General features: G+C 44.4%; 1 protein-coding gene across 1 annotated transcript in view; it reads left to right on the forward strand.

Moving 5' to 3' along the window:
• antxr2a (ANTXR cell adhesion molecule 2a) overlaps window positions 1-26,230 on the forward strand; it is a gene marked incomplete at its 5' end in the record, with an annotated part of 73,168 nt that overhangs the window by 13,154 nt on the left and 33,784 nt on the right. The window contains 10 exons of the mRNA XM_079222638.1: window positions 307-387; window positions 3,256-3,316; window positions 3,891-3,986; window positions 6,956-7,025; window positions 14,982-15,060; window positions 15,873-15,968; window positions 20,682-20,732; window positions 21,564-21,653; window positions 23,795-23,965; window positions 25,795-25,875. Of these exons, the coding sequence (XP_079078764.1) occupies window positions 307-387; window positions 3,256-3,316; window positions 3,891-3,986; window positions 6,956-7,025; window positions 14,982-15,060; window positions 15,873-15,968; window positions 20,682-20,732; window positions 21,564-21,653; window positions 23,795-23,965; window positions 25,795-25,875 (876 nt within the window). The remainder of the gene's footprint in view (window positions 1-306; window positions 388-3,255; window positions 3,317-3,890; window positions 3,987-6,955; window positions 7,026-14,981; window positions 15,061-15,872; window positions 15,969-20,681; window positions 20,733-21,563; window positions 21,654-23,794; window positions 23,966-25,794; window positions 25,876-26,230) is intronic.

Consider the following 26,230-nt stretch of genomic DNA (forward strand, 5'->3'; position numbering starts at 1 on the left):
GTTGCTGTCTCCCTTCCAACATGGTGGCCTGTCCCTTGTAACCATTGGTAACCATCCTGTGATGAGCTCTTATTAAGTCAAAAGAAAAAAACACAAAAGGCAATATTGCTCCCAGTTTGTGTTGCAATGATTTTCTTTTTTTTATGGTTGAGCAAAGTGTTTGCCACAGTCATGCCATCTGCTACGTCTCCTCCTGCCCATGGTATGAAAGCAAAAGACGACGCTCGGTCATAAAGAGGAAAAAGAAAGCGGCATAAAATCTGCAGCACTTCTTTTGTTTACTCAACTCTTTGATGGTGCCGACAGCTCGCCGAGATCGCGGACACCAAGGACCAAGTGTTTCCTGTCAAAGATGGCTTCCACGCGCTCAAAGGCATCGTCAACTCCGTAAGTTCGCCTACTTTCCGCGCGCGCGTGTGTGTGTGTGTGTGTGTGTGTGTGTGTTGGACTGTGAGTTTGATGTATGAGATTGTTAAACAGTTTAATACATGCAACAAGGTTTTTTTTCTTCCCTTTTTTATTTTAGAAATAACTGAAGGTAGTGTTGTTTAATTTGGGAATCGGGTTAGATGAGCGAGCGTCATCAAAGTTTACATGGAAAAAATGTCTGTGGAAATAAGTGCTTGTTGTGTTTGTAGACGAGATGATGTCCTCATCGCCCTGGAGCTAATTAAGACCGTTAGTCACTGTCCATGTGACGTCCTCTCCACAGTGGGGTTATTGTGTTTGACAGTCAAAACTCTTCTGTACAGGCAATGCTTTTATTTTTTTAATTCAGAATCAAACACATCTTGTATTGAGGACAGAATCTACCCAAAATGAATAAAATAAGTGACCTGATGAATACATTTACATGACATTAAATGAACGAATGTAGGCATTCATTCATTGATTAAATATGATTGTATATATGATATTTTATTTGCTCCTTTTATTCATTTGCCGTCTATTTATCTACTCGTCTATGCTAGCTATATGCTAGCTGACCTTCGTTGCACCAGTTTGCAAACTAAATTGGGGGGAGGGCATGTCTCTCCATGAATCTGGGACCTGGCCCCGCGGAGAAACACTGACCTGAGCTGGACCTGCATCTGTGTCGGAGCCGACGAGGCCCGGCAGTGCTTCTGGTGGGGGGAGGAGCGGCCAGACATGCAGCGCAGTGACGCGGAGCCAAAGAGGCGTGTCTTGTTTCTGTTGCGCGATCCAAAGTACAACAAGTACAACAAATATGATTGATCGTGTTGCTTTGAACGCGATATTCTGCTGTCTGACGCCGGCAATGGCATATATAGATATTTTGTAAAATTCCCACATTTGCATGGCCCCCAAATGTCATCTAGGATGCTCTTAAGTGAGTCAAGGTGATACATCTTTCAGGTATTTTTCACCAAAATGATAATAAAAAAAAGAAGAAAAAAATGCACGATTCATTAAAAACGTGCAATAGTTCATATTGATAAATGAGTATGCATAACCCGAAAAAAAAGGCACAAAAAGAAAAGATGACACTCGCTGTAACCTAGGATATTATCCGTGAATCCAGCGTGTGATGATTACCATACAATCTGTTTAAAGCCCTCTAAAAATATGCTTCTAATCTGTTTGTTCTGAGCTAAGAGAATAGTTTTTTATATATATATTTTTTTAAAGCATGCACACGGCCTTAGTCAGGCGGTCCTTCCTGTTAAAGTCCTGATATAATTCTCTTACTTTGCTAAATGTTTTCTAGCCTGCAGCACAACAACTAATAAAAGCCTTGTTCCTGTCGCAGCATCCTAAAGCATCCTTCCTCTCTGATCAGTAACACTGGATTCCCGACTAGTCGGGCTCCTCGCTCCTCGCTCCTCTGTACGGGTTTTCGAGGATTTGAGCTCCTCTGTGCAGTCTCTCTCGCTGCAGGATCCAGGATCCGAACTCGCAGGAAGTTAAAAAAAGCAAACTCGGCAAAGTTCTCTTCTTCTGCAGTTTCTGCATATTCAATATATTTATTTATTTCAATCCGTACCACACTGGACCTTTGTTGTCTGAGCTGCGGGCCCTTTTTTGGGGGGTGGGGGGGGGCAAAGTGTGCAAAGTAGCCACATCGTTATCACTCTTTATTTATTTTTTCCCCCGCTCCTGAGCATGTTCAGCTGAGGGTAAAGCAAAAAAAAAAGCCTTCATGAACCTTCCACCCAATTATTTCCACAAAGTGACTAAACCCGCCTCATCCTCTCAGAAACCCCACCAGTTACATCGCCGGCTGAGATATTGGGACGACTGCCTCCCTTTTTTTCCTTTTTCTTTTCCTCTCCCTGCAGCCTGTAAATAATGTTTGTTGCTAGATCCCATTGAAATGAATAACTGCTGTTTGAGGCCTTTAAGCTCAGCATTCACAGCTTATATTTCAATATCTTCTTCCAGTCCGGATGACTTTTGTTATATTTAAGAGGAAGTGTGTTTTTTTTTTTTCCCTTTTTTTTCTCCAGATGACAAAGATTCTCATTTCGGAGCAGAACTTTTACACTTAATGGGAAAACAATGTCATTCCTCGGGTCGCTCCATCTTTTCAAGCTTAGGCCGGCAAACAGTCAATTTATCTCTTTTCTTTTTCTTTTTTTTTCTCCCGACAAAGCACTGCCAAGGAAGTAATTAGACGGGGAAAATAGTGGCTCAGAGGAACAGCAGCAGATCCTTTTCCTCCCAGCTGTCATCTACAACCCCTCCCCCCCTACCCCTCCTTTAACGATTCCATATCAAACCATCACATTTAATAAGGCCGCTGTAAACACTCCCCTCCTCCTCTCCTCAGATTAAAGTTTCACCCAACATCAAATGAAAGGTTCAAGTGTCCCGTATCGCAGTTAATATGCTCCTTTTTACCAACTGTGTTCTGGGATTTGCATAGTTTGTCCTTTTTGTTGATTTATTGAATCGCGGCGGACAGCGTGGCTCACGTGGGCCTCTTTATATGATAATGCACGATCCCGGAGGTTTTTTAATAGAACTGAAGAATGTAATAGTCTTGCATAATTTTCCCATAAAGGCTGACACAGCTGCCGTCTCTCGCCTCCCGTCCGCCGCTGCCGATATCCGGCGCCCCTTCCTTTTGCAGCCAGGAGTGAGACATCTCTCAGGTGTTGCACCCTAATCTGTTTTCTAAACTTGACAGAGCCGATAACGGCCGGGGCTTGATGTATTTATTCCCGGCTCTCCAGCGATAATGTACCCATTTCATTTATTATTATTATTTTTCCACCTCTTCTCGTCCTCCAGATATTAAAGCGATCGTGCACAGAGATCCTGAGTGTGGAGCCCTCCAGTGTCTGCGTGAACGGTGAGTGCCTCCTCCTCCTCCTCCTCTTCCTCTTCCTCCTCCTCCTGCTGCTACGCTCGGTCCCTGGAGCTCTGCACGGATCATTCTCTGTAGGAAATCCCCTCTAATGCTGCTCACTGAGCTCATGACATCTTGGGGGCCGGGGGTGGGGGGGCAGGTCTGCTTGGAGACGAGGAGTGAATCAATCACTTTTGGGGCATCAAATTTCAATTATTTCACATTCTGCCGCTTTTGAACCCTTTTTAACGCCCAGTAATTTACGGGTTAATCCACCTGAATGGTTCCCGACCTTTTTGTTAATTGTTTAATGAATAGAAATCAATTATGCATGACTGCTATACCTTTTTAAAATACCATTAGGAAAATGTGAACCCACTGGTGTTTTTATTAATAACCTATATATACAAATACATCAGCATTTAACTCGCAATCTGTATAAAGAGACACTTTCAAGTGTAAAGAAAATGTTTAGAGGAACCCTCATATCAGCAGGACATGAACTCTTTCCTCTGCATGCCGTGTACGTAGGTTCGTCCCCCACACTCATCTCCCCCGTTTTGTTTGCGTTCCACAGAGACCTTCGACATCGTCCTCCGAGGGAACGGCTTCGCCCTCGGCCGCAGCAACGAAGGCGTCGTCTGCAGCTTCATCGTCGACGAGCAAGTCTTCAGTGAGTGTTGGAGAAGCACACGCGATGCGTTTAGGGGCTCCAAGATCATCGGCAAAACAAGCCCAAATGTGGAGCCGCATAGTAATTCCTGTCTGAGCCCCCACTTCCTCTATATATATATATACACATCCGCGAGGTTTTCACGTGGACTTCTTCTGCAGAACTGCATGGTGTGATTACCCACATTACATAGAGTCCCTAGTGTTAGTCATGGAGAAGTACATGTATTTTGGAGCCACTGACTCCTTTTCTGACTCATCCATGCCGGTCATGTGACGTCAGTGACATGACCGAGGGTTCAGAGTTCAAGGACCCAAACCCAATCTCCACACTGGGTCCGTGAGGGTTTAATTTAGCCCTTTTATTAACTGTTAATTTAAGTCCGCTTTTTCTTCAGACTTTGCTTGATGCAATTACCCACAATTCCCAGCAAAGCAGGGTTACCAGCTCTCTTCTCAGTGCCCCTGCACGTTCGGCGAAGCGGCCCCCTGTCCCGACATGTCTGTTATCTCAGAGTTGCTCCCTATCTATATTGTGAGAGCAGAAGAAGGGGCGGGCGGGGCTATGTAGGTCACCGTGCTCCTTATTTTGAGCTTGCAGTCTGTTCTGTCGATTTTATTTTTGATTTTTTAAAGGAAGCAAGACTGGATTTTGGCATCGAGAGCCGATCTCTTGAAGCTCTCGTTTGGCCGTGGGATCCGTGGGATCGATGTCTGCCAATGACAACACTTCCCCTCCGTGACAAGTTATTTTTTGATTTTTAAACACTTCAAGTTGACTAAAAAAAACTAATCACTTGAGCATATTTTTTCTTTTTTTCTTCCTCCTTCCTTTTTAAAAAAAGAACTCCATCCCAATCAGGAAGTGGCCATTAGCAGATGTCTTCCTGTTAGTCCTTTCTCAGTTTAGTCCGTCTCACATTCGCCCACTTGGGGCTATTTATTCCCTCACTGGCTGCTGCATGTGTTCAGCCCAGACCTTTCTAACAGTGGGGCACCTTATAATTATGGACAGGCATCATGGCGACTGTGGAACACACACAACCCGCATATGTGGAGCAGATGCTTCAGGCTTCTCCTACACCGAACCAGTCAGAGCTCCCGAAGCAGACGAGCAGAGAAAAATAAATACAAATGTATCTATACATATATATACACTTACCTAAAGGATTATTAGGAACACCTGTTCAATTTCTCATTAATGCAATTATCTAATCAACCAATCACATGGCAGTTGCTTCAATGCATTTCGGGGTGTGGTCCTAGTCAAGACAATCTCCTGAACTCCAAACTGAATGTCAGAATGGGAAAGAAAGGTGAAGACGGGCCGGTCTGAGTATTTCACAATCTGCTCAGTTACTGGGATTTTCACGCACAACCATTTCTAGGGTTTACAAAGAATGGTGTGAAAAGGGAAAAACATCCAGTATGCGGCAGTCCTGTGGGCGAAAATACCTTGTTGATGCTAGAGGTCAGAGGAGAATGGGCCGACTGATTCGAGCTGATATAAGAGCAACTTTGACTGAAATAACCACTCGTTACAACCGAGGTATGCAGCAAAGCATTTGTGAAGCCACAACACGCACAACCTTGAGGCGGATGGGCTACAACAGCAGAAGACCCCACCGGGTACCACTCATCTCCACTACAAATAGGAAAAAGAGAGAGGCTACAATTTGCAAGAGCTCACCAAAATTGGACAGTTGAAGACTGGAAAAATGTTGCCTGGTCTGATGAGTCTCGATTTCTGTTGAGACATCCAGATGGTAGAGTCAGAATTTGGCGTAAACAGAATGAGAACATGGATCCATCATGCCTTGTTACCACTGTGCAGGCTGGTGGTGGTGGTGTAATGGTGTGGGGGATGTTTTCTTGGCACACTTTAGGCCCCTTAGTGCCAATTGGGCATCGTTTAAATGCCACGGCCTACCTGAGCATTGTTTCTGACCATGTCCATCCCTTTATGGCCACCATGTACCCATCCTCTGATGGCTACTTCCAGCAGGATAATGTCACAAAGCTCCAATCATTTCTAATCGGTTTCTTGAACATGACAATGAGTTCACTGTACTAAAATGGCCCCCACAGTCACCAGATCTCAACCCAACAGAGCATCTTTGGGATGTGGTGGAACGGGAGCTTCGTGCCCTGGATGTGTATCCCACAAATCTCCATCAACTGCAAGATGCTATCCTATCAATATGGGCCAACATTTCTAAAGAATGCTTTCAGCACCTTGTTGAATCAATGCCACGTAGAATTAAGGCAGTTCTGAAGGCGAAAGGGGGTCAAACACAGTATTAGTATGGTGTTCCTAATAATCCTTTAGGTGAGTGTATATATATATATATCAATAATCTGAATGACCTCCGTGGCTGCAGATGATTCAGACATCAGCAGTCAACCTGTGCTAATGAACACACACACACACACACACACACACACACACACACATACATACACACACACACGCACACATGCACACACGTACACGCGCACACACACTCACACACACACACACGCACACACTCACATACACACACACAACCACATACAGTAGCAGAAGAGTGCTGCAATGTCAAATTACACTATGTATCAATAATACTAATGTGATTTAAGTTTTAAATGAATTAAGTTTTACTGTATACGTGATCATTTAGTTTGAAATAAATGCGTCCCGTGAAAAAGAGGACACAGAGTTCATCATAACTGTGACTTTGTTTCATAATTACGGATGTTTATAGTTTAAATATTTCAAATGAATGAACTTTTTGGTAACCCCATGTCTACGATGCATTATAAACATACTTATGAAGCCTTATATTCAGCACTGTACAATATAGTAATACTATATAGTAATAAGCATTCCTAACTATTCATGATAATTTATATCAGTAATTATAACAAATTATGAAGCTGTACTTTACATCTTAAATTCCTAAAGTCCTTCTTCTTTTGTGGTGTTTGCAGATCACAAGCCGAGCACCGTGCGTAACGACTATCTGCTGTGTCCGGCGCCCAAGCTCTACGAAGTGGGACAGTAAGTAGCCGTATTATTACAATGTTGCGCTCTATGACTCAAAGATCTGTGTTTATATCAATGCATAATAATAGCTTAACTATAATAGCAATCACAGGAGGCAGCGTTCCCGAAGATGTATTTACGTTTTGCTCTTGGCTCGCGGACAATGGGGAACGTGTGACATTTTAATGACGGGCGTCTCAAACGGGACCACAAAATAGATTTAATATTTATCTTTTCAAATATATATATATATATATATATATATATATATATTGTTGCGATATATACATATCGCAACTGTGTGTTCTCCTTTAAATACTAAAGGAGTTGGTGTGATCTGGACGTCTGGATTTGGAAATCAAGAAGCTCATCATCACGTCTTTTCTCTTGTGTAACTCTTGTGTAAGTGTGTGTGTGTAACACACACACACACACACTTCCTCTCATACTTTTTTATTTCCCCATTTCTTCTGTCGTCTTTGATGCTGCTGCGGTTCTGTTTACGCGACGTCTCTCATATTTAGATAAAGACGCCTTCGATCAAGTTGCACGTTTTTTCTTTTTTCTTTTCTTTTGTGCAAACAAACAACTCCTAAATCTATAGATTTGCTGTATGTTAAAACAGTAGACGCGAGTTTGGTGTAAGCGTAAAAGACGCAGTAAACATTGTCGACAAAAAAATTGAAGAAAAAAAAAACCAAAACAAGCCATACATACAAACCCAAAAGATTTAAGTGAAAACAGTGCAAACATGCATTTATTCCTGGCTGCACAGCTATTGTTTGATTTTTAACGTCATCTCTCATAATCCCAAACCATAACAGATGATCGCTCAGGCGTTCGAGGCGGAATAACAGATTTTAATGTCCTTGCTGACTCCAATCCAATCAAAAATGTATGATTATGAGTGCCGCTGGCTCCTGGAGGTCCTTCGGCTCTAAAACAGATTATGTATCATACGACGGCGGAGGCGCTGAATCGGCTCCAGATCAACTCAAACCTCACCTCAGATAATCCAAAGATCCAATCTCACCACAACATGTTTATGTGCCATGTGATGCTGACCGGCGGCGCTGCAAGAGCAGCTTTTTTTTGGGCATGTATATGTATAAACCTACAATGCACCTGTGTGTCGATGCACCTGTTTGTCGATGCACCTGTGTGTCGATGCACCTGTTTGTCGATGCACCTGTGTGTCAATGCACCTGTGTGTCGATGCACCTGTGTGTCGATGCACCTGTTTGTCGATGCACCTGTGTATTGATGCACCTGTGTGTCGATGCACCTGTGTATTGATGCACCTCTGTGTCGATGCACCTGTGTGTCGATGTACCTGTGTGTCGATGCACCTGTGTGTCTATGCACCTGTGCGTCGATGCACCTGTTTGTCGATGCACCTGTGTATTGATGCATCTGTGGAACATTTAGCAGAAGATTCATTATAGTGTCATCAAACTGTCTGAGAAGACTAAATAAAGATTATAGACTAAAATGACTAAAGCAAAACAAGAAGACAAAAATGTGACTTTAAACCCACTTTATTCCCAGAATGCTCAGTTGTTTTAATGTCGATCACAAGCGGCTCACTGCTTCTCCTCCAGCTGCTGCGATAGTGACTCCGGTCGACGTGTTCTCCAGCTGGCAGGAGACTCGCACAATGCCGCGGGATCTCAATCACCTGTTTCACCTCTCGCGTCAATGTGGAGACTTCTACTTCTACTTCTTGCTTCTTGTTCTTCATCCCCCCCAGAAACCATTAGAGCGAAATAGGATCGGACATCTTTTGCCAAGGATGTGGTTGAAAAACATAAACTTGCGCCTGTAAAGCACGGGGCCTACAGTGGCCGCTGCGGGGCCCGACCATTTGCAAACGACACAAAAAAAAGAGGCCCCGCTTAATTAACTCTTGGCTGCCGATGGTGACCCATTAAGTAGTTAGCTGGTGCGGGCGGTGAGTAAACACATCTGCTGGAGGGGCTCTAAAAGGATGTGCGACAGATGCGGCCGTTCCCTTTTCCTCGCTCGCCATTTTAAATAATTCAGCACGCGCTGACAATCCCCGCACCCAGGACCACCTGCATGGAACGGCGGAGCCCCGGAAACTTCCCCTTCTCCGTCCATCTGTCATGCCTCTGCTCCCGCCGCCGCCGCTACCAGGGCGCCGCGTACTAACACGGCTCCGCTCAGCCGGAAGGAGAATCGGCTCTTCCCCCCTGGTGTTTTTAGGGGGTTTTAACCGTTTTTTGTAGCACGCGAGAGAGGCCTTCTCCTCACCGCTGCTCGAGTCTCGACATCTTTTCTTTCTTTTTTTTTTGCCGGGGGAACATGTTTCAGAGGCGGCGCTCAGCTGCAGCTTCCTGCCCCGGCGGGGGAACCTCGGCTCGGAGTGCTCGGAGCCTCTGTGTCCAGGAATCGCGGCGTCCTCGGTCGGCCAATCGAGCCGTGTAGGAGCACACTCACGGTGGAGGCATCATCTGCGCCGACAGCTGCGGCATCAGGCCTGAAACACTGGCATCTGCTGGCGCCCTTCCCCACCCTCCCTCCCCCCGCCGTCCCCCACCCTCCCTCCCCCCGCCCTCCCCCTCTGCGTATCCACATTAGGAGACCCAGAATCCCCTGCTGGGGCGCCGATGGAGAGGTTAAGTGGCTGCGCTCTTGCAGCAGCATGTCCTCACCTGGTGTTTTCACAATATAACGGTGGAGGGCAAACGAAATACGTGCGAGGGGGGGTTCGTTGACACCTGCTTTACAAAGCAGGTACAGTAGCTAGCGACAATGCTCGTCAATAAATAAACGGGGCCTCATCTGCGCCGGTGGGGAACGAAGACGTCCATGTCGTGGGGCGGACATGTTGAATGGTGCATTGGCCCTTTTGATTGAAGGAAGCGAGGAGCAACGCGGCGGCGTCGGATCAGAAATGTGCAAAGTCAAATGATTCAATAAGACAATAAGATTCAATAAGCTGGAACCGACTATTCAGCGCTTCATGAACATACCTGACGAACATTCTTCATGGAATGTGTCACCCGCAGAATTATCATTCGTGTATTCATTTATTCACTCTTGGTTATGTTTAACATCAAACTCTCTTCACGCCCCATTCGTCCAGTCTTGTGCTCACGACTTCACTAAAACGTACAACCGCCGCATGCTTGTGCAGCCTGTGCATGACACAGTAGTAGCAGAAGGGTTTATATATATATATATATATATATATATATATATATATATATATATATATATATATATATATATATATTATGTTATATTACGTTTCCATCAATATCTTTTGCCGTTAAACCAGCATTTTTGGATTGTCATCCCTTTAGAGAAGGTACGCGTATTTTAAGGGTTTTAAAAGGCCTGAAAGTACCCAGGAAGTCAGAAAAATACAAAGGATTTAGTTTTTTAATTATTTTGTGATTCATCTGAAGACCTTTTGAAAGAAAACTTTACATCACAGATAAATCCGTTTGGAAATCATCATTTTATTAATTTCTGTACGATCTGAAAATGTTTCAGCAATCAGTCGTGTTAATCCTTTCAAATTATTCTGCTTTTGACAGAATTATCACAAAATATACAATAATTAAGACTTAATAAATCAGTTATTTGACAGAGAAATGAAAAGAAACAAATGGAGAGCTGGATTTGTAAGACAAATAGATCCAGGAATCAAAAACTGTATCGGAGAATAGTCGGAAAGGAATCGTCTGTTCCTTTTTTAAGTTTCCAGAAAGTCTCTTTAATTTTAATCAGTCCGTCTGTTAGAGTGCGCGTCACTCTTCCCAAATGGCGGACGTCTCGCGCTGGAACTCGTCCGATATCCGGGTCCCCGGCTCCTCGAGGGGCCTCCGTCAGAACCTCTGCCACACAAGCCGGGATGCAGAGTGATGACTCCCGGATGCTGAGCGACAGCCCGCACCTCTCCCTGCATATGCTCCGCCGTGAATTATTCAGCCTCCTCAATTTTCACATCTTTAAGGGAAGTTTGAAAGCCATTAGCGTCGGCGTCGTCAGCCGGCTCCAGCTGCAGTGCGTCACCAGCGCTCAGCGTCACGGCGGGGCGCGCCGCCTGACAGGTTACACACAGCGAGTCCGGGGAGTCCCAGACGTTCAACTGGTGTCCCCGGGAGCCCATGTGGCTTTCTACCCAAAAGTGACAATCCGCCGTCTCATCTCCCGTTTATTCAAACATAACCGGCGACCCACCGAGCGGCTGCAGCTCTCTCCTCATCGCCGTCTCGCTTGAGTCGAATGGCGGCGAGCGTTGCTTTTAAATGATTCACCCGGCGCCGTTGCCTCGTCTCACTGACCCTCTTCATTGCCTGCTGGTGGCTGTGGGATGGCCTCCCTTCACTGTGATGGTGCAAAAAACTAAAAGCTGAATTTAGAGCACACATTTTTTGGAGCGCCGTCTCCAGATATCCACCGGATGGTTTACGTTCCTTCAATGGGAACGGTATCGTTAGGATGTCATCGCTGCTACTCCTCTCATTGATACTCTTATCAGTTATTTGGGATCATTTAGTGAGAAAGTAAACTGAATAAGGAAAACAATCGATATTGCTTTATTATTCTTATATTCTTGAGCGGCAATACAAGAAGTTCCAAAAAAGAGACAGAGAAAAGATAGAAAGAGAGACGGTAGGAGATGAGGACGTCTCAGCCCGGAACAAATAAAGAACCGATATCAGAATCGTTAACTCCGGGTTTGAATAATTCAGAACTGTTTTCATCATCAGTTCATCTCAGAGGCAGAGTGGTGGAATGTTGGTCCTGAATGCTGAACGACATATAGTGTAATTCATCTCTATCATCATCTTCCACTCTCTTGTTTGGTCCAAAATCCAAAGATTTTAAATTCAGATTCAAATTGAGAATTTATTTTCTTGACAAATGATTTAAACAATTAGCCGATGAACAAAATCCCTCGTGGGCTCATTTCCTGTCGAGAGGCTGACTAATCACTTCGAACGACGCGCGCACTTTAAAACGGACTTCTAATCGTTCTTTTGTTAAATCTTCCTGGAAATAAAAATAAAAGAGCATACATGACTTATGCCTCCGTGCCGGAGCAGATTCTGCCGACTCAACAGTAACTCGCTAAATTAGTATTGGTGTCTCAGGGAGGGAGAAGAAGAAAAAAGCCTTTCTGGTTGGGTTGTGGTGCGTTAAAGATGTCCAGCCGTGTCAGACGGGCGGGGGAGGGGGGGGAGGCGTCAGAGTAACTCGCTTGGGAGCTTTCCTCCTTCACACGCCGAGGTCCACACCTCCAGCTTGATTAACAACCTGCCCGCTGTTAGCGCGGATTGAGGGTGTCAGCTAAATTAGCCTCTCCCCTCACCCACTCAGCACAAGCACTTAGTTAACATGCAGAGGACCTTCGACGGGCTGCAGGACTACAGGGCTACTGCAGGGCTACTGCAGGGCTACAAGACTACAGGATGCAGGACTACAGGATGCAGGGCTACAGGACTGCAGGACTACAGGACTGCAGGGCTACAAGACTACAGGGCTACTGCAGGGCTACTGCAGGGCTACAAGACTACAGGGCTACTGCAGGGCTACTGCAGGGCTACTGCAGGGCTACAAGACTACGGGGCTACTGCAGGGCTACTGCAGGGCTACAAGACTACGGGGCTACTGCAGGGCTACTGCAGGGCTACTGCAGGGCTACAAGACTACGGGGCTACTGCAGGGCTACAAGACTACGGGGCTACTGCAGGGCTACTGCAGGGCTACAAGACTACAGGGCTACTGCAGGGCTACAAGACTACAGGGCTACTGCAGGGCTACAGGACTGCAGGACTACTGCAGGGCTACAAGACTACAGGGCTACTGCAGGGCTACAAGACTACAGGGCTACTGCAGGGCTACAGGACTGCAGGACTACTGCAGGGCTACTGCAGGGCTACAAGACTACAGGGCTACTGCAGGGCTACAAGACTACAGGGCTACTGCAGGGCTACAGGACTGCAGGACTACTGCAGGGCTACAAGACTACAGGGCTACTGCAGGGCTACAAGACTACAGGGCTACTGCAGGGCTACAGGACTGCAGGACTACTGCAGGGCTACTGCAGGGCTACAAGACTACAGGGCTACTGCAGGGCTACAAGACTACAGGGCTACTGCAGGGCTACAGGACTGCAGGACTACAGGACTGCAGGGCTACTGCAGGACTACTGCAGGGCTACAGGACTGCAGGGCTACTGCAGGGCTACTGCAGGGCTACAAGACTACAGGGCTACTGCAGGACTACAGGGCTGCAGGGCCACGGTGCGGTTCTACTGTTCCACAGAAAGGGAGGTTTTTATGGGTCGAAGCAAACAGGGGATTTTGTTCGGGTTCGGCGAATAGATTTGCAGGATTCCTTCCTTTAGTCTTGTTATTCATGTTACAGTTTGTCGCATTACTGGGGGCTCTATTGGGAAAAAAAGGAAAAGATATACAAGTGGAGACATCAACAAGTTAAAAGTGTCAAAGTTGATAAAAAAATAAAAACCCAAAAGGTGCAAAAGCAGTCCGTTTGGAGCATGTAGCCTCCCCTGCATAGTAATGGACACATGGTCGGGCTGCTCATCTGTTCTGAACCGCGGGAGAGTCGGCGGCCCACGGCGTCGCCTCGGGCCGAATCCAAGGCAAAGCAAAAGAGATCTCTTGTTATTATTATGCCGTGGCTCAGGTTTTTTTTATTTAATTTTTTTCATGCTGGCCTCCCCGGATTTTCCACCGTACACACTCGCCACAGCTGCTGGCCCCACACACACACACACACACACACACACACACACACACACACACAATGCACACTCGCCATACTCCTCTTTCCCCCCCTTTTTTTCTGTTAGATTTTCGCCGTTCCATATCCTGACTTCTCATTAAACCCGCGGTAATTGGATTGGGCGTAATGGACATATGGAAATTGCGGTGCCGTTCATCATTAGTTTTTTTTTTTTAATTGTGCCTGTTTTTTGGCGTTTCTGCCCCCCGCCCCCAGACCTCTAAATATGTCGTAGGCCTCGTTACTGCTGGTCGGGTTACTTCCTCCTCGTGCGCTGACGGCTGTGATAATGAGAGGACTTCCTGTCGTCTGAGTTTGAGCCCATTGTGTTTCTTTACTGAGCGCCGAGGCTTGTTCATCATCCTTCAACTGGGTTTTGCTTGTGAAACAATACAATGTAGCTCGTTTATTCACCCAATGGATGTATGAGCTTTGAGAAAATTACTGATATTGGGAAAACAAGTCTTATTTACTTCAACAATTGCAGTTTTCAGGGCTCGATTGGAGAACAATTCTCTGCTTTGGTTTGCAAAATTGTCCCTCCAAAATAAATGTTTTTTTTTTCCATTTGTTGCATTTCCATACATGCGCCGTAGTCGTCTGTTTAAGAGACGATGACGCCGGATCAACTTGAGTTGTGCGACTGTGGGGAGAAAAGTTTATGATTTTATGATTCCACTGACGAGAAGAACCAAGTGAACAAGAAGGAAAATTGTCCCGCCATCTTTGAGCTGGATGGAAAATTATACAATATTATATACATAATATTTAAAGTTGAACACTAGCGTTGCTATCAGAGATGACGGCAAGAAATATGAGAGGAAATTCAAACACAGTCAGCTGGAAATTAAATCCTTATAAATAGTTAATGTAGATTAAATACTAACACCACCTGAAATGGTAAATTTGTCCGAAGCGCTTTACAGTTCGTCCACGTTCACCTGATGGCAGCGAGCTGCTGCTCTGCCCACTGGAAGGAGGAGGAGCTCTTCCTTGTTGAGTCACAGCCCTTTTATTTAGCAAAAATTGTGGCCCCAAAAAATCACGTAAAAATGCAAAAAGAAAAAGACAATGTTTTGTGTTCAGTTCGGAGACTTTAACAACAGTTTTCTCCTCCGTCGTCCATTCAGTTCTCTTTGTCAGTATCAGAGACGGGGAGTTGAACACTGTTATTCTTGTTTGCAGGACGATGGATGTTCTCATCAGCCTGAACCACGGAAAGTCCTTCATCTCCAGCGCCTACACCATCAGCGCCACCACATGTGTGAGTGAGCCGCCCAGAATATCTGAGGAAATATACTATATGATACTGTGTTCTTCTCCTGCACATGTCATGGTGACTGTTTCTTTAAGAGCATGTTTATCATGTGACTTAAGACCTTTTTTTTTTTTTTTTGCATGCAAACAAAATGGAATCATCAAACCTTTTTTCTTCAAATTTCAACAAAATAAAATTGTTATTAAAGAAGGTGAAATATCTTCAATACGTTTAGTTTACACCTTTTTAAAGAGATATGTCACCCCACAAAATTACCTTTTTATATTTCAGTTACTGATCGCATGTTCACCTCGAATTCTCAAGAAAACTCCACGTTACAAAGAGAGGACAAAAGGTCTTGGAGTAAAATAAAAAGAAATATATGGAAACATCTGTTTTACACACTCAGAGACTTGTATTGTACGTCACTCAGTGAAGTATAATCCAGGTCTCATGCATCCAGTCGCACACTTAAAAACACTTAAACAGTTGATACTCGTCCACGCAAGTTCTGTGTCTAAATCAATATTTGTAAATCCCATGATAATAAATATGATAAATAAACCTTGTAATAATAACACTCTTCTTGCTTAGTTGCCTTTATGTGTTTTCATATTATTATCATAAATTGTTTTAACCTATTTCCACTTCACCAGTCAAGAAAGACCGAAAGATTGTTTTAATCTTCATCTGCATTTTGTTTTCTGTCCAACGATTTCATCGTCTCATTTCACTGTTTCGCCCCTCACCCACAAAATGTGTTCATCTTTCAGGATGAATTTAAACCTTTTGATGCCTTTTTGTTTTCCTCCTTCCAGTCGGACGGCCTGGTGGTGGCCATCGTCTTCCTGGTGCTGCTGATCCTCGTGGCTCTAGCCCTGGCATGGTGGTTCTGGCCTCTTTGCTGCACACTGGTGAGCGTCGCTACATCCCATGTTCACACACACATTCATCAATTGTATTTATTTTTGCTTGCAAAAGAAAAACTGGTATCGACCAGCCGCCGGCTCTTAAAGGGGGAAGTGTTCGTCCAACATCTGTTTGACCTCCCGTTTACCATGATGTCGAGCAACAACCCGCGGAGGAAGAAAAGCCTTTAAAACAGGAAGTGGGGAACCCACATCCTGCACATGGTTGTGACAAGTTATGAGAAGAGATGAAGTCACACACTGTGTTTCTAAAGAAACACAACGAGAGGTGGGGGAGGAATGTGAGTGACAGAATGTGTGACCGTTAAACACCATCTCATGTTTGCTCAACCTACCTGGGGACTGAAGTGATTAATAATAATCACAGAGATTATTTGTGGTTCAATCACATCTGGGTCTTTCATGACGACAGCTTAAAATACTTAGTACTCTTTTGGTAAACACAACATTTTACTAATCCAGAGTGTTTTATTTTCGTACTCCTCCTGTTGTTATTATGTTTCTTTGGCGATTGCAAACTTCCTCTGTTTTTCAAGAATGGAGGCGGGGTCTAAATCTGTGTTTTGCTTTGCTAAATCAGGGTCCGACGAGAACGAACAAAATATATATAAGTTCAACAAAAGCTCTGATTGAAGCTCTGGCACCAGATAAATATCCCTTCTGTAAACAAACACATGTACAAAGCTCTTTCTATTACAATAAGCACATATATGGCTGAAGAAAAATGTATTATTACTAATTATTGTGTTGCTTTAAACCGAATTGCCAAAAATGTCGACATAATGAATACACTTAGTTAAAGAGCCAAAGAAACGTAAGTATTTCTGACCAAAGATGCACCAATCTAAGTTTTTTTTAAACATCCTCATGTTTGGGGTTTGATCTCATTTGATTCCTGGTGCCGGAAACATAAACGGCAAACAGCAAACCAACAACCGTCATTATGGCCCACCTCAAACCAGGGAGGGCGGTTTGGAGGCAAAGCGCCACAGAGGGAAATGTCTCTCGCGTGAACTGTTTCTAACTAGGGCAGGAAACGCTGCGTGAAGCTGAATGAGAAAATACGTTTTCAGGCCCTTAAGGTTGAAAGAGACGGTGAAAACAGGCTGATTTCCCCTTAGAAACCTCATCATGACCTTTAATCTGTTTGCACTTGTTGTGCCGTTTATGGTCCCTGTTTTGGCTAATTGAGTCCGACCTCAGGAGTTCAGATGGAGACCGAACTTCGCACGCAAGTCTGGGATTCTTCATGAGCCCTTTTTTTTCTTTGTGTTGACGCATGTACGGTGGCTCTGAGTGGTCAAACGACTCCTAAAACCTTTTGATGGATGCGGAAAAACCCCAGAGAAATTAATCTGTTCTGAAAAACTATAATGACAATAACAGAGCTAACTATCATTAACTGATCGACATTTTCAGTTTGTATACATTTTTTTTCTTCTTTATTCTTAGCATCCCGCTAATGATGCGCTCATTCGTGTTACGTGACCACGTAAAGTCAAACAAATGAACAAAGCGCATTAATATTGACTCGATTTCAGAGGCTGTGGTGATGAAAAAGAATTTGTCATGAGTGTGTGTCTGAAGGTGGAGGTCAGAAAGGTCATTCATCCATTCCACAGATCACATGTCACCATTTACCGCGTGAACAGGTGGGAAATTAACAAAAAAACTCTCTTTAGCCGCCGATGGAAGGTATTTTTTCTTTCTTGGATCCATTGTTCAATTCTAATTTTTTTTCTCTCATCTTCCTCCCTTTTGGGGGAAAACCCCCCCAGCCTCACCCACTTAACCGTTTACAAAAATCCACAGCAGATTATCGTTTGGGGCTATGAGAGAGGGCTGCAGATGGTGCACCCTGGTCTGTTTTCCTTTTTCTATCTACTGGGATCTGATAAAGGCAAATTCACCCCCCCGCTCTTCCGTCGTTGCCGCCGCCCCTTAAATGATAGACGTCACCTGGCTTTGTGGACCTGAAGGGAGCCCATCCAGGATGAGATGGAAGCATATTTTGGAAAACCAACAAAGGCATTAAAATGTAAACCCCCTGCAGCATGTCTGGCCGCGGACGTGTTTGTCTTGGTGGAGGGAGCTGCTGTTGTCTTCCATCGAGGGACGCGGCAGAAGAGGAGGGCCATGTGTGGCTTGTTAATATTTAAACCCCCAGTCTGCCAGCTTTCTGCAGTCGGGATGACACACACACACACACACACACACACGGCCAACCTCTTTCCCACAATCCCTCTCTCTCGCTGTGTTTCTCTCTCCCCACATGGAGTGAAGCCAAGAGAGAGGTCACACAAGCTGTGGAGTGGTAATTTCTTTGTTTATGATTTGTTTTGGAAATTAGGCTCAGAGCGGCGTGGCCTCCGGTTCAGATCGGAGAATTCTGGAGATAGTCGCAGTTCATCCAAAGCACTGCTAAATTGTGATGCACTTTGGGACGCACTTTCAACTCAGTTGGCACTTAATGTGTTAATAATCTCTTGATTGCTTCATATTATTTTCATAATAAGTCGTGAGCATTGCTCTCCGATCTTCTTTTGTTTCTGTTGCTGTCAGAATCGTGTTTATCAGATGAAACGGACACTTTATTGCTCCCCAGAGGACATTCTGGGGCCAGAGTTTGGTCAAAGATGAAAGCGGAATAACAACAAAAGACAAGAGAATGAAAATACAATAGGATAACAGTTATTAGGTGTTAAAGAAGTAATACTGTTGCAAAAATAAAATGGCAATAAATTAAACAGGAAAAGTTGATTACAACAACAAAGATTAGATACAAGAGTAAAAATATAAAGATTATAAGAAGTAATACTAACACCAGTTCCATTTAATGATTTTCTACCACAGATGAATTTGTCTAAATTTTCCAAATATGCTACCTGCCACTGATCCGTCCTGATAATCCTCCCGAAACAGCTTGACGCCACACGGTGTGAGCTGGACGTTGGGAGCGAACGGATTATCGAGCCCCATATGGGGCGGCGACGCCCACGACCCCTCCCTCCCTCCCCTCCATGGAGTCGTGACAGCGGTGGCGAGCCACCGGCCTCTGGTGTCCGGCGGCGGCGTGTCCCACGGTTCAGGTTCTTTAATCACGCCGGGCCCGCTTCCAACATCTGTCCTGCCAGGTAGCTGCAGAAAGAGAGCAGCAGCAGCCGAGCCTCGTCATTTGTATAATGCTTTTATTTATCCCACAATATGTCCCGTAAATCTGCTGCGTAATTACTTAATAAAAAGAGATCATCCCATCGGCGCGAGGTGTGGCTGCAGCGACGTTAATCAGCGTGCGGAGCGGCGGCCGGCGGACCTTTGTTGGATTTGCTTCCAGCCAGTTCTGTGTGTGTCAGAGAGCGATTAATTAACCCTAATTGATTATTTTTCATTATTCTAATGACAACAGTATGATGGCATATCCCCGGCGCTTTAACGGTGAATGAAACAGCTGCTAGGATCTATGATATGCCGTTATCACATTGCTCCTTTCTTTTCCTCCCAAACCAATTTAGCAAATGCAGCGAGCGGCGATGACTAATGGACGAAAAGGCCCCGCCGTCAAGATGGAGGGGGAAAAAACCTGTGATTATATGTGCAGCATATATTTATAGGCCAGCTAGTGACCAACACCGGGAACTTCATTTTTATTATCATTTAATCTTCAATAAGCGTGATAAACGTCCTCAGTTTCTACTGTGCCGTTGTCAGAAACAGTTCAGAACCCAAAAGTATTTGGTTTAAAACGGGGGGGAAACCTCACATTGGTGGAGTATATATATATATTTATATATATATATATATATATATATATATATATATATATATATATATATATATATATAAACCTCCCATTGTGATCCCTCTCACAGATGGTGTCTCCAGCGATGATCCCGACAGGTAAAAAAAAGTTGTCTGTCAGTATGTGAGGCGTCTGACTGACACCTGACAAGTGTCGCCGTCAGGCTGCTCTTTGCTTGGCGATGCACATCTGTAGGAACCCGGCGGAGGCATCTTGTCCGTGAGTGGAATCACATTGTGGACAACCTGCTCCTCGGGCGCCGTGTCAGCCGCCGTTGTCACGAACAATGCCGCTGGGCCGGTCACTCTGCTGTGGCAGAGGTGGGCAGTTATGTATTTTTTTGTATTTTTGTTCCACCCCCTCCTGTGTGTGTTTTCACTCATCTCTCAATTCACACGAGGGGTGGGGGGCTTGGAGCCGAGCCCGAGCCGCCGCCTCTGCATCTCATCGGAGCTAATTAACTCCTTAGGACTTTATGATTGGGGGGAATTGCTCGGGAGCGCTGAACCCCGTCCAATTAATTAAGGGCTAAGCGGGTGGCGTGCACCCCCCCCTCCACCATGTCAACAAGTTGGTTTTCAGGTTTTCTTTATTTTGCGCTGGGGTGGAGGGGGGGAGGGGTCCCTGATGTTGGTTTACGAGCACAGCCTCCTGTAATCAGTAGTCAGCGGCGTCTCCGCCGTGCAACGAGCTCGGGGACGTCTCTGTTTGACTCAGTCACCTGTCACGAATCACCTCCGTCAGCCGCGCCGAGGCTCGTCTTGACAAGTCTCCAGTGTGTGCGTGTGTGTGTGTGTGTGTGTGTGTGTGTGTGTGTGTGTGTGTGTGTGTGCGTCCCCTGATGGACATTGTGCTGACGCTCTTTTTTCTTTTTTTTTTTCTTTCTCTTGTTTATCCAGGTCATCAAAGACCCGCCGCCGCCTCCTCCACCTTCCCGTCCTCCGCCACCTGTGAGTACATCGCTGTGGTGGAGTTAACACGATTGATACAGTATTGTAGATTAAATATAACGCTCCTTATGCTTCCTTATAGCATATATTCATTCATTCATGTTGAATTTAATATATATATATAACAAGATTCCCATCAATTAAAAATAAACTTTGATTTTGTTCCCACTCCTGTGTTTGAATATGAAGAGCTTAGCATAAACTTTCTAAACTCACACTGAAACCATAATGTGTCACTTTTTGTGTGCACAAATAAACCATACATATAGTGTGTTAAATAATGCACTTTAGAAGGTGCTGGTAGGAGGATTATTTGTTATCTTTGGACAGAGCCATGCTACATGTTTCTCTTGCTTTCAGTCTTTATGCTAAGCTAGGCTAATCACCCCCAAACACACATACATGAGACATGAGAGAGATCTTTTCTTCTTATTTCTAAAAGAAAGTAAATAAGAAAAGTCGAATAATGTCCAACTGTTCCTTTTAAAGAATGGTTGAAAAGTCGCAGCTTGCATTAAACTGAGAAATGTCAGCTGATTCTTTATCACCTTTAAAAAAAAGTTAAACAAGCTATTTGTCCTAATGTAACATGATACCCTTGTATTATAAACATCTGACTCATATCTCTAGATTGTATAGAGGCAATCCTTTGAGGAAACAAACTAATTATTTAGTTTCTTCCTTCCTGACGAAATGACGTAAATGTCTTTCCTGTTGAGAGGAAGTGCATTCGGATATCGACGAATGGGAATTGGAAGAGTTCACGACTGCAATGCGCCTATTTTCTGCTGCACACCAGTTACCGGTTTCTCCTCTTCTTGTCTTCTGAAGGAGCCGGAGCCGCTGCCCAAGATGAAGTGGCCCACCGTGGACGCTTCCTACTACGGAGGAAGAGGAGCAGGAGGGATCAAGCGCATGGAGGTCAGAGCCCTCAACCCTTCGTCCCCCGACGTGTTGCATCAAACACTTTTAATTACGGTCACCAAGTCACGTCTCTTCCTTTGAAGATGTATCTGTGTGAAACGATTTAACCCTCTGAGCCACAAGATGTTTTAGGGCTTTTACTGTTTGTTTTTTGCGTTTTTTTGCTGCTGTCACATTTAATCGCCGTGGAATCGTCTTTCACTCCAATATAAAAGTTCTGCACCTTTTATGCAAACGGAACAATCGTGGCTCAAAGGAGAGAGAACTCAAACGTGTCTTTTGGGCAGTTATAAAGCCACAAATCAGAAAAAAATGATAATTTATTTTACAAAAATTGAAAAATAATATTTGATCAATTGACCGCAATTATTTACATTTGTACAATCTCTCCCATCCTCTCCTCTGCTGCCGGCACTTCAGTCTGAATTTCACAGAGTTTTTGTCAGCTGAGTCACTGGTGTCTTCACAGTTGCGCTGATGAGCTCAGAATGTTATGTTTTTACAGGATCTGGTCAAACAGTTTATTCTTGGCGAAACTCTAAATGAGACACGTAGAATGAATAGTTTATCACGATATGTCACTCTTTCGAGCTTGGATTCTGTGGTTTATTTCAGATTTAAGCGTCCATCACACGTGATGCGTTCAAGGAACGCTGGAAACTTGAAAATCAGATAATAAGTTTGGCTTCAACAGCTTGTGAACGTAAAAACATTCAGACATCTTTTCTTCTCAAATATATCCAACAACAGTGAACTGAAATCCCACAAAGATCAAATCCCAGACAGCGGGAAGTGACTCACGTTATCATGTGAACCGGCACCATGTTGGGAGAAAACCGCTGACGCTCGGTCTTCTCTCTGAAGCTACAAGTTTGTGGAGTTAGGCGCTCGGCAGGAGGAGGCGCCGGCCGAGCGGCCCGCTGTCCTCGTCAGTCCACTGATGCCTCCGACATGACAGGCCCTGCCATCTCGTCCTTGGCCGTCCGGTCCTGATTGGATCAAGTCGTTGCCGCGGATGAAGGATTGAGTGCCGCTGTCAACTTGACACATCCCCCCTCCCTCCCTCCCCCCCGCCCATCTTGACTCCCAAACCTTGGCAGCCTCTTTTGTTATGCGCCTCCTCCGAAGGGAATCCAGGTTTGTGAGACGAGCCCCCCTCCTCTCCCTCCTCCTCCTTCTCCTCCTCCTCCTCCCCCCTCGCTATTTCACCGCTTACCGCTTCTCAGCCCCGAGGAAGTTGGGATTTCCCAGCATCCTCAGGGAGCTCTCTTTACTTTCTTTCCCTCCACGAGTGTTGCTCCGACTCTCATCTTCCTGCGGCAGGTTGATTCCCGTCGTCAGGCCCGTCTCCACTTCTGAAGCCCCCCCTGACACCCCCCTACCCTGTTACATCCACTTTGTAAGACACCATGCTGCGAACGCCACCTCCACCTCACCGCTTTGCCGCTGCCAATATTTCAAAGGAAGCGCGTGGAGCCGGCTGGTGTGACATCGTATCTTTTATTCATCGCAGCCTTCTCGCTGCTCGACGCGGCGGACCAGAGAACGCATCCCACAGATGAGTCTTAAAAGCTGTTCTATATTGTCACGGCTTAACCTACAGCTTGAAAACTGTGTCGCTAATTAATCACCTCTCCCTGTTCATGTGACTGTGTTTTTTTTAATTTTTTTTTATCTCCTCCTTGCAACAGATGTGATGAATTCAATTAAAAAGCAGGATAGCTTAGCGAACACACAGGCCGGCATTCACACGCTCACACAATAACACATTGTGCCACATGTAAATGCACTGATTAGTAAAAGCAAAAACAGGTTTTCTAGGCTGCTTCATATTCTTATGGATGATGTAGTGATAAAAGCGGTTAGATTCCCTTCTTAAAGGGCCAGCGAGTCACATTTAGACTGCTCTATTAGCAGAGATTGAACATGATATTAATAGCGATGTTATTATTAGTGTATAATCACCTGAAACTAAGAATCGCTGTGTTTTTGTTGGCTTAGTTTCTACGGTAGCCAAGAAGGCACATAACCCAACACAGGCCCTAGAGAGTTTGGCAGTTTTTTACGTTACCTGATGACTATTATCTGTCCAGCCTCTCAAACTGTGTGTGCGTGTGTGCGTGTGTGTGTGTGTGCAGGTGCGCTGGGGAGAGAAGGGTTCGACCGAGGAGGGGGCCCGGCTGGAGAAAGCCAAGAACGCCATTGTGTCCGTACCAGAGGACGTGGAGGAGCCGATGATCAGGCGTCCCACGCCGAAGGCCGCCCCCACCTACCACCAGAACCAGAACAAGTGGTACACCCCCATCAAGGTGAGCCACTCGTGTGACTGAACATTGTTGCATATTTCTCTTCCAGCGTTAATCATTTTCAGTTCCTTTCCCTCTATCTGAGGATGAAGGTCATTTGATTTGTTATGTAACTAAAATGGTCCGAGGTCAGAGGTCAACCTGCTCGCTCTTTAAAGCTTTTAACACTTCCGACACGGCCGACGCGGATCTGCGCTTTGACAGTGTTTGCGTTTTTTAAATATCCATATCTTCGCGAAAATAACAGCACAGAAAAAAGAATCCGCTGTTCCTGGATCCGCCAAACTCTGTAGTTTCCGCCCCTCGCCTCTGTGTGTTCTTACCTGCCTGTAACAGGAGCTGACACTCTGTTGAGTCTGTGTCAAGCTCCGCCTTTCACCGTGATTTGTCAATTCAGGTGTCCGTCGACATTTTGTGTGAAACTACCCAATGAACACTCAGTAAATCCCTGAGGACCTACCCACCCACCTACGCCACAAAAAGACACTGGCTTTCACTCAGATAGACAGCACACTACCCACTGAGACCAGCTAAAAACTGGTGTCTTCTTGCAGTGTACTGCAGAACAACACTGGCCACAGACAGGCTGCACCAAACATGCACATTGTGTAAACATTGTGAATAGTTTGTTTTTCTATAGTACACATTTTGACTGAAATATATAGTACATATTTTGTTTGAAAGCAAAAACTGTTGTAATATAAATGTTTCATTTGCACACACCCCACGAAGCAATGAAGTCATTTCTCAGTCCCATTTTTATCATTTTGGTGAAAGGTGTGAAAGACCACATTTCTACTAAAAACGATAAATCAAAATTTGGTTTTAGACATTTATTTACATGTATCTACCATTGTATTCATATATTTCACTGCTTTTGTGAACCTAAGACCTTTTGTAAACCAATTTCAACCACCAAAACAGTTCGACCCCCTGAGTAAAGTTATGTTTTCACAAGAGATATGAAGAATTTCCAAAATATAGATTACATTTTTCAGCTTTAGGGTCATATTTTCTACTTACACTTTTAGTGGTGCCTCATTATATAGAGAGCTGAGATTGTTCTGCAATGTTTTATGTAAATCATGGGTACTGTATGTATCTAATATGCAAGTGCCTTTAAAAGGTGAATTTAAGAAATTATGTAAAATCGAGAAAATGACCTCAGTGCCCAGAGGGTTAACAGCCTTGGATAGGATATGCGACCACTTGTTAACTTTTCTACAAAGTTCTGCTCACTTTTAGGAGGGGTTGGGTTTACTATAGTAAAAAAAGTTTTGAAAGTGAAAAAAAATCATCAAGGAATATTACTGATTTTCTTCCCTCATATCAAAAGGCCTTAAAGTGTGTGTTTCTAGTATTCTTAGTATTAAAAATAAATAAAATGTATTTGTTCAATTTCATTTATTTAAAAAAAGCTGAAAAAAGGCGTTGCATTTTTTTTTTTTTTACAATTTATTTAAAACCAATATGTCTTCTCCATATAAATATATCTTCACATATATTTTTTTGTTAATGACCCTTGATAGAATCTGGGTTGTTGTAATATTTTAAATTAGGCATGTAGAATAAAGTGTTCTTGACGAAATAGCACAATTTAAGGCTTTGATTTGGCTTCTTTTTCATCACACGTGATGCGTTCAAGGTGCGTCGGAAAGTTGTGAATCGGAAGGTAGTGTCTTGTTTTTACAACCTCTGATATGATAAAGTGGATAATGTTGGTGAGTTTTAAAAGAGAACACTTAAAAGCAACCAACAGTTAGTTTGTTGTCATATTTTGTTACAAAGCTTCATGTTATAACTTTCCTTTTTTTGTTTTTTATTCCCACCAGGGTCGCCTTGACGCTGTGTGGGCTCTGCTCGGGCGGCAGTATGACCGAGTTTCCCTCATGCGACCCACAGACGCAGACAAGGTGAGTCGGTGGAGAAAAAACAAGAAAGTGTACAGCTTTATTTGCAGGAAGGCTCGACACACAAACTATGCAGAGGCATGCAGGATGGAATAAACAGGGAAGTGTGTGTGTGTGTGTTTTACTGGAGGGTGTCTGCGTGTGTGAGTTCAGCTTCAGAGTGGTGTGTGTGTGTCTTTTCAGTTGCACAAACCTGCAGTCTGAAGGTAGTGAGTCACAGTCTCAGAGCAGCTTGTTGCATTCAGGCATATAAATAGAGACATTTCTACTTTTTTTTTTTTACTATTTAATATTGTTGTAACTCTTCCATAAACGCCCTTTTTTTTTTCATCCTTCCAAATCTTTTGAGTCGCCTCAA

Source organism: Taurulus bubalis (assembly GCF_910589615.1).
Source record: "Taurulus bubalis genome assembly, chromosome: 8".
Lineage (NCBI taxonomy): Eukaryota > Metazoa > Chordata > Actinopteri > Perciformes > Cottidae > Taurulus > Taurulus bubalis.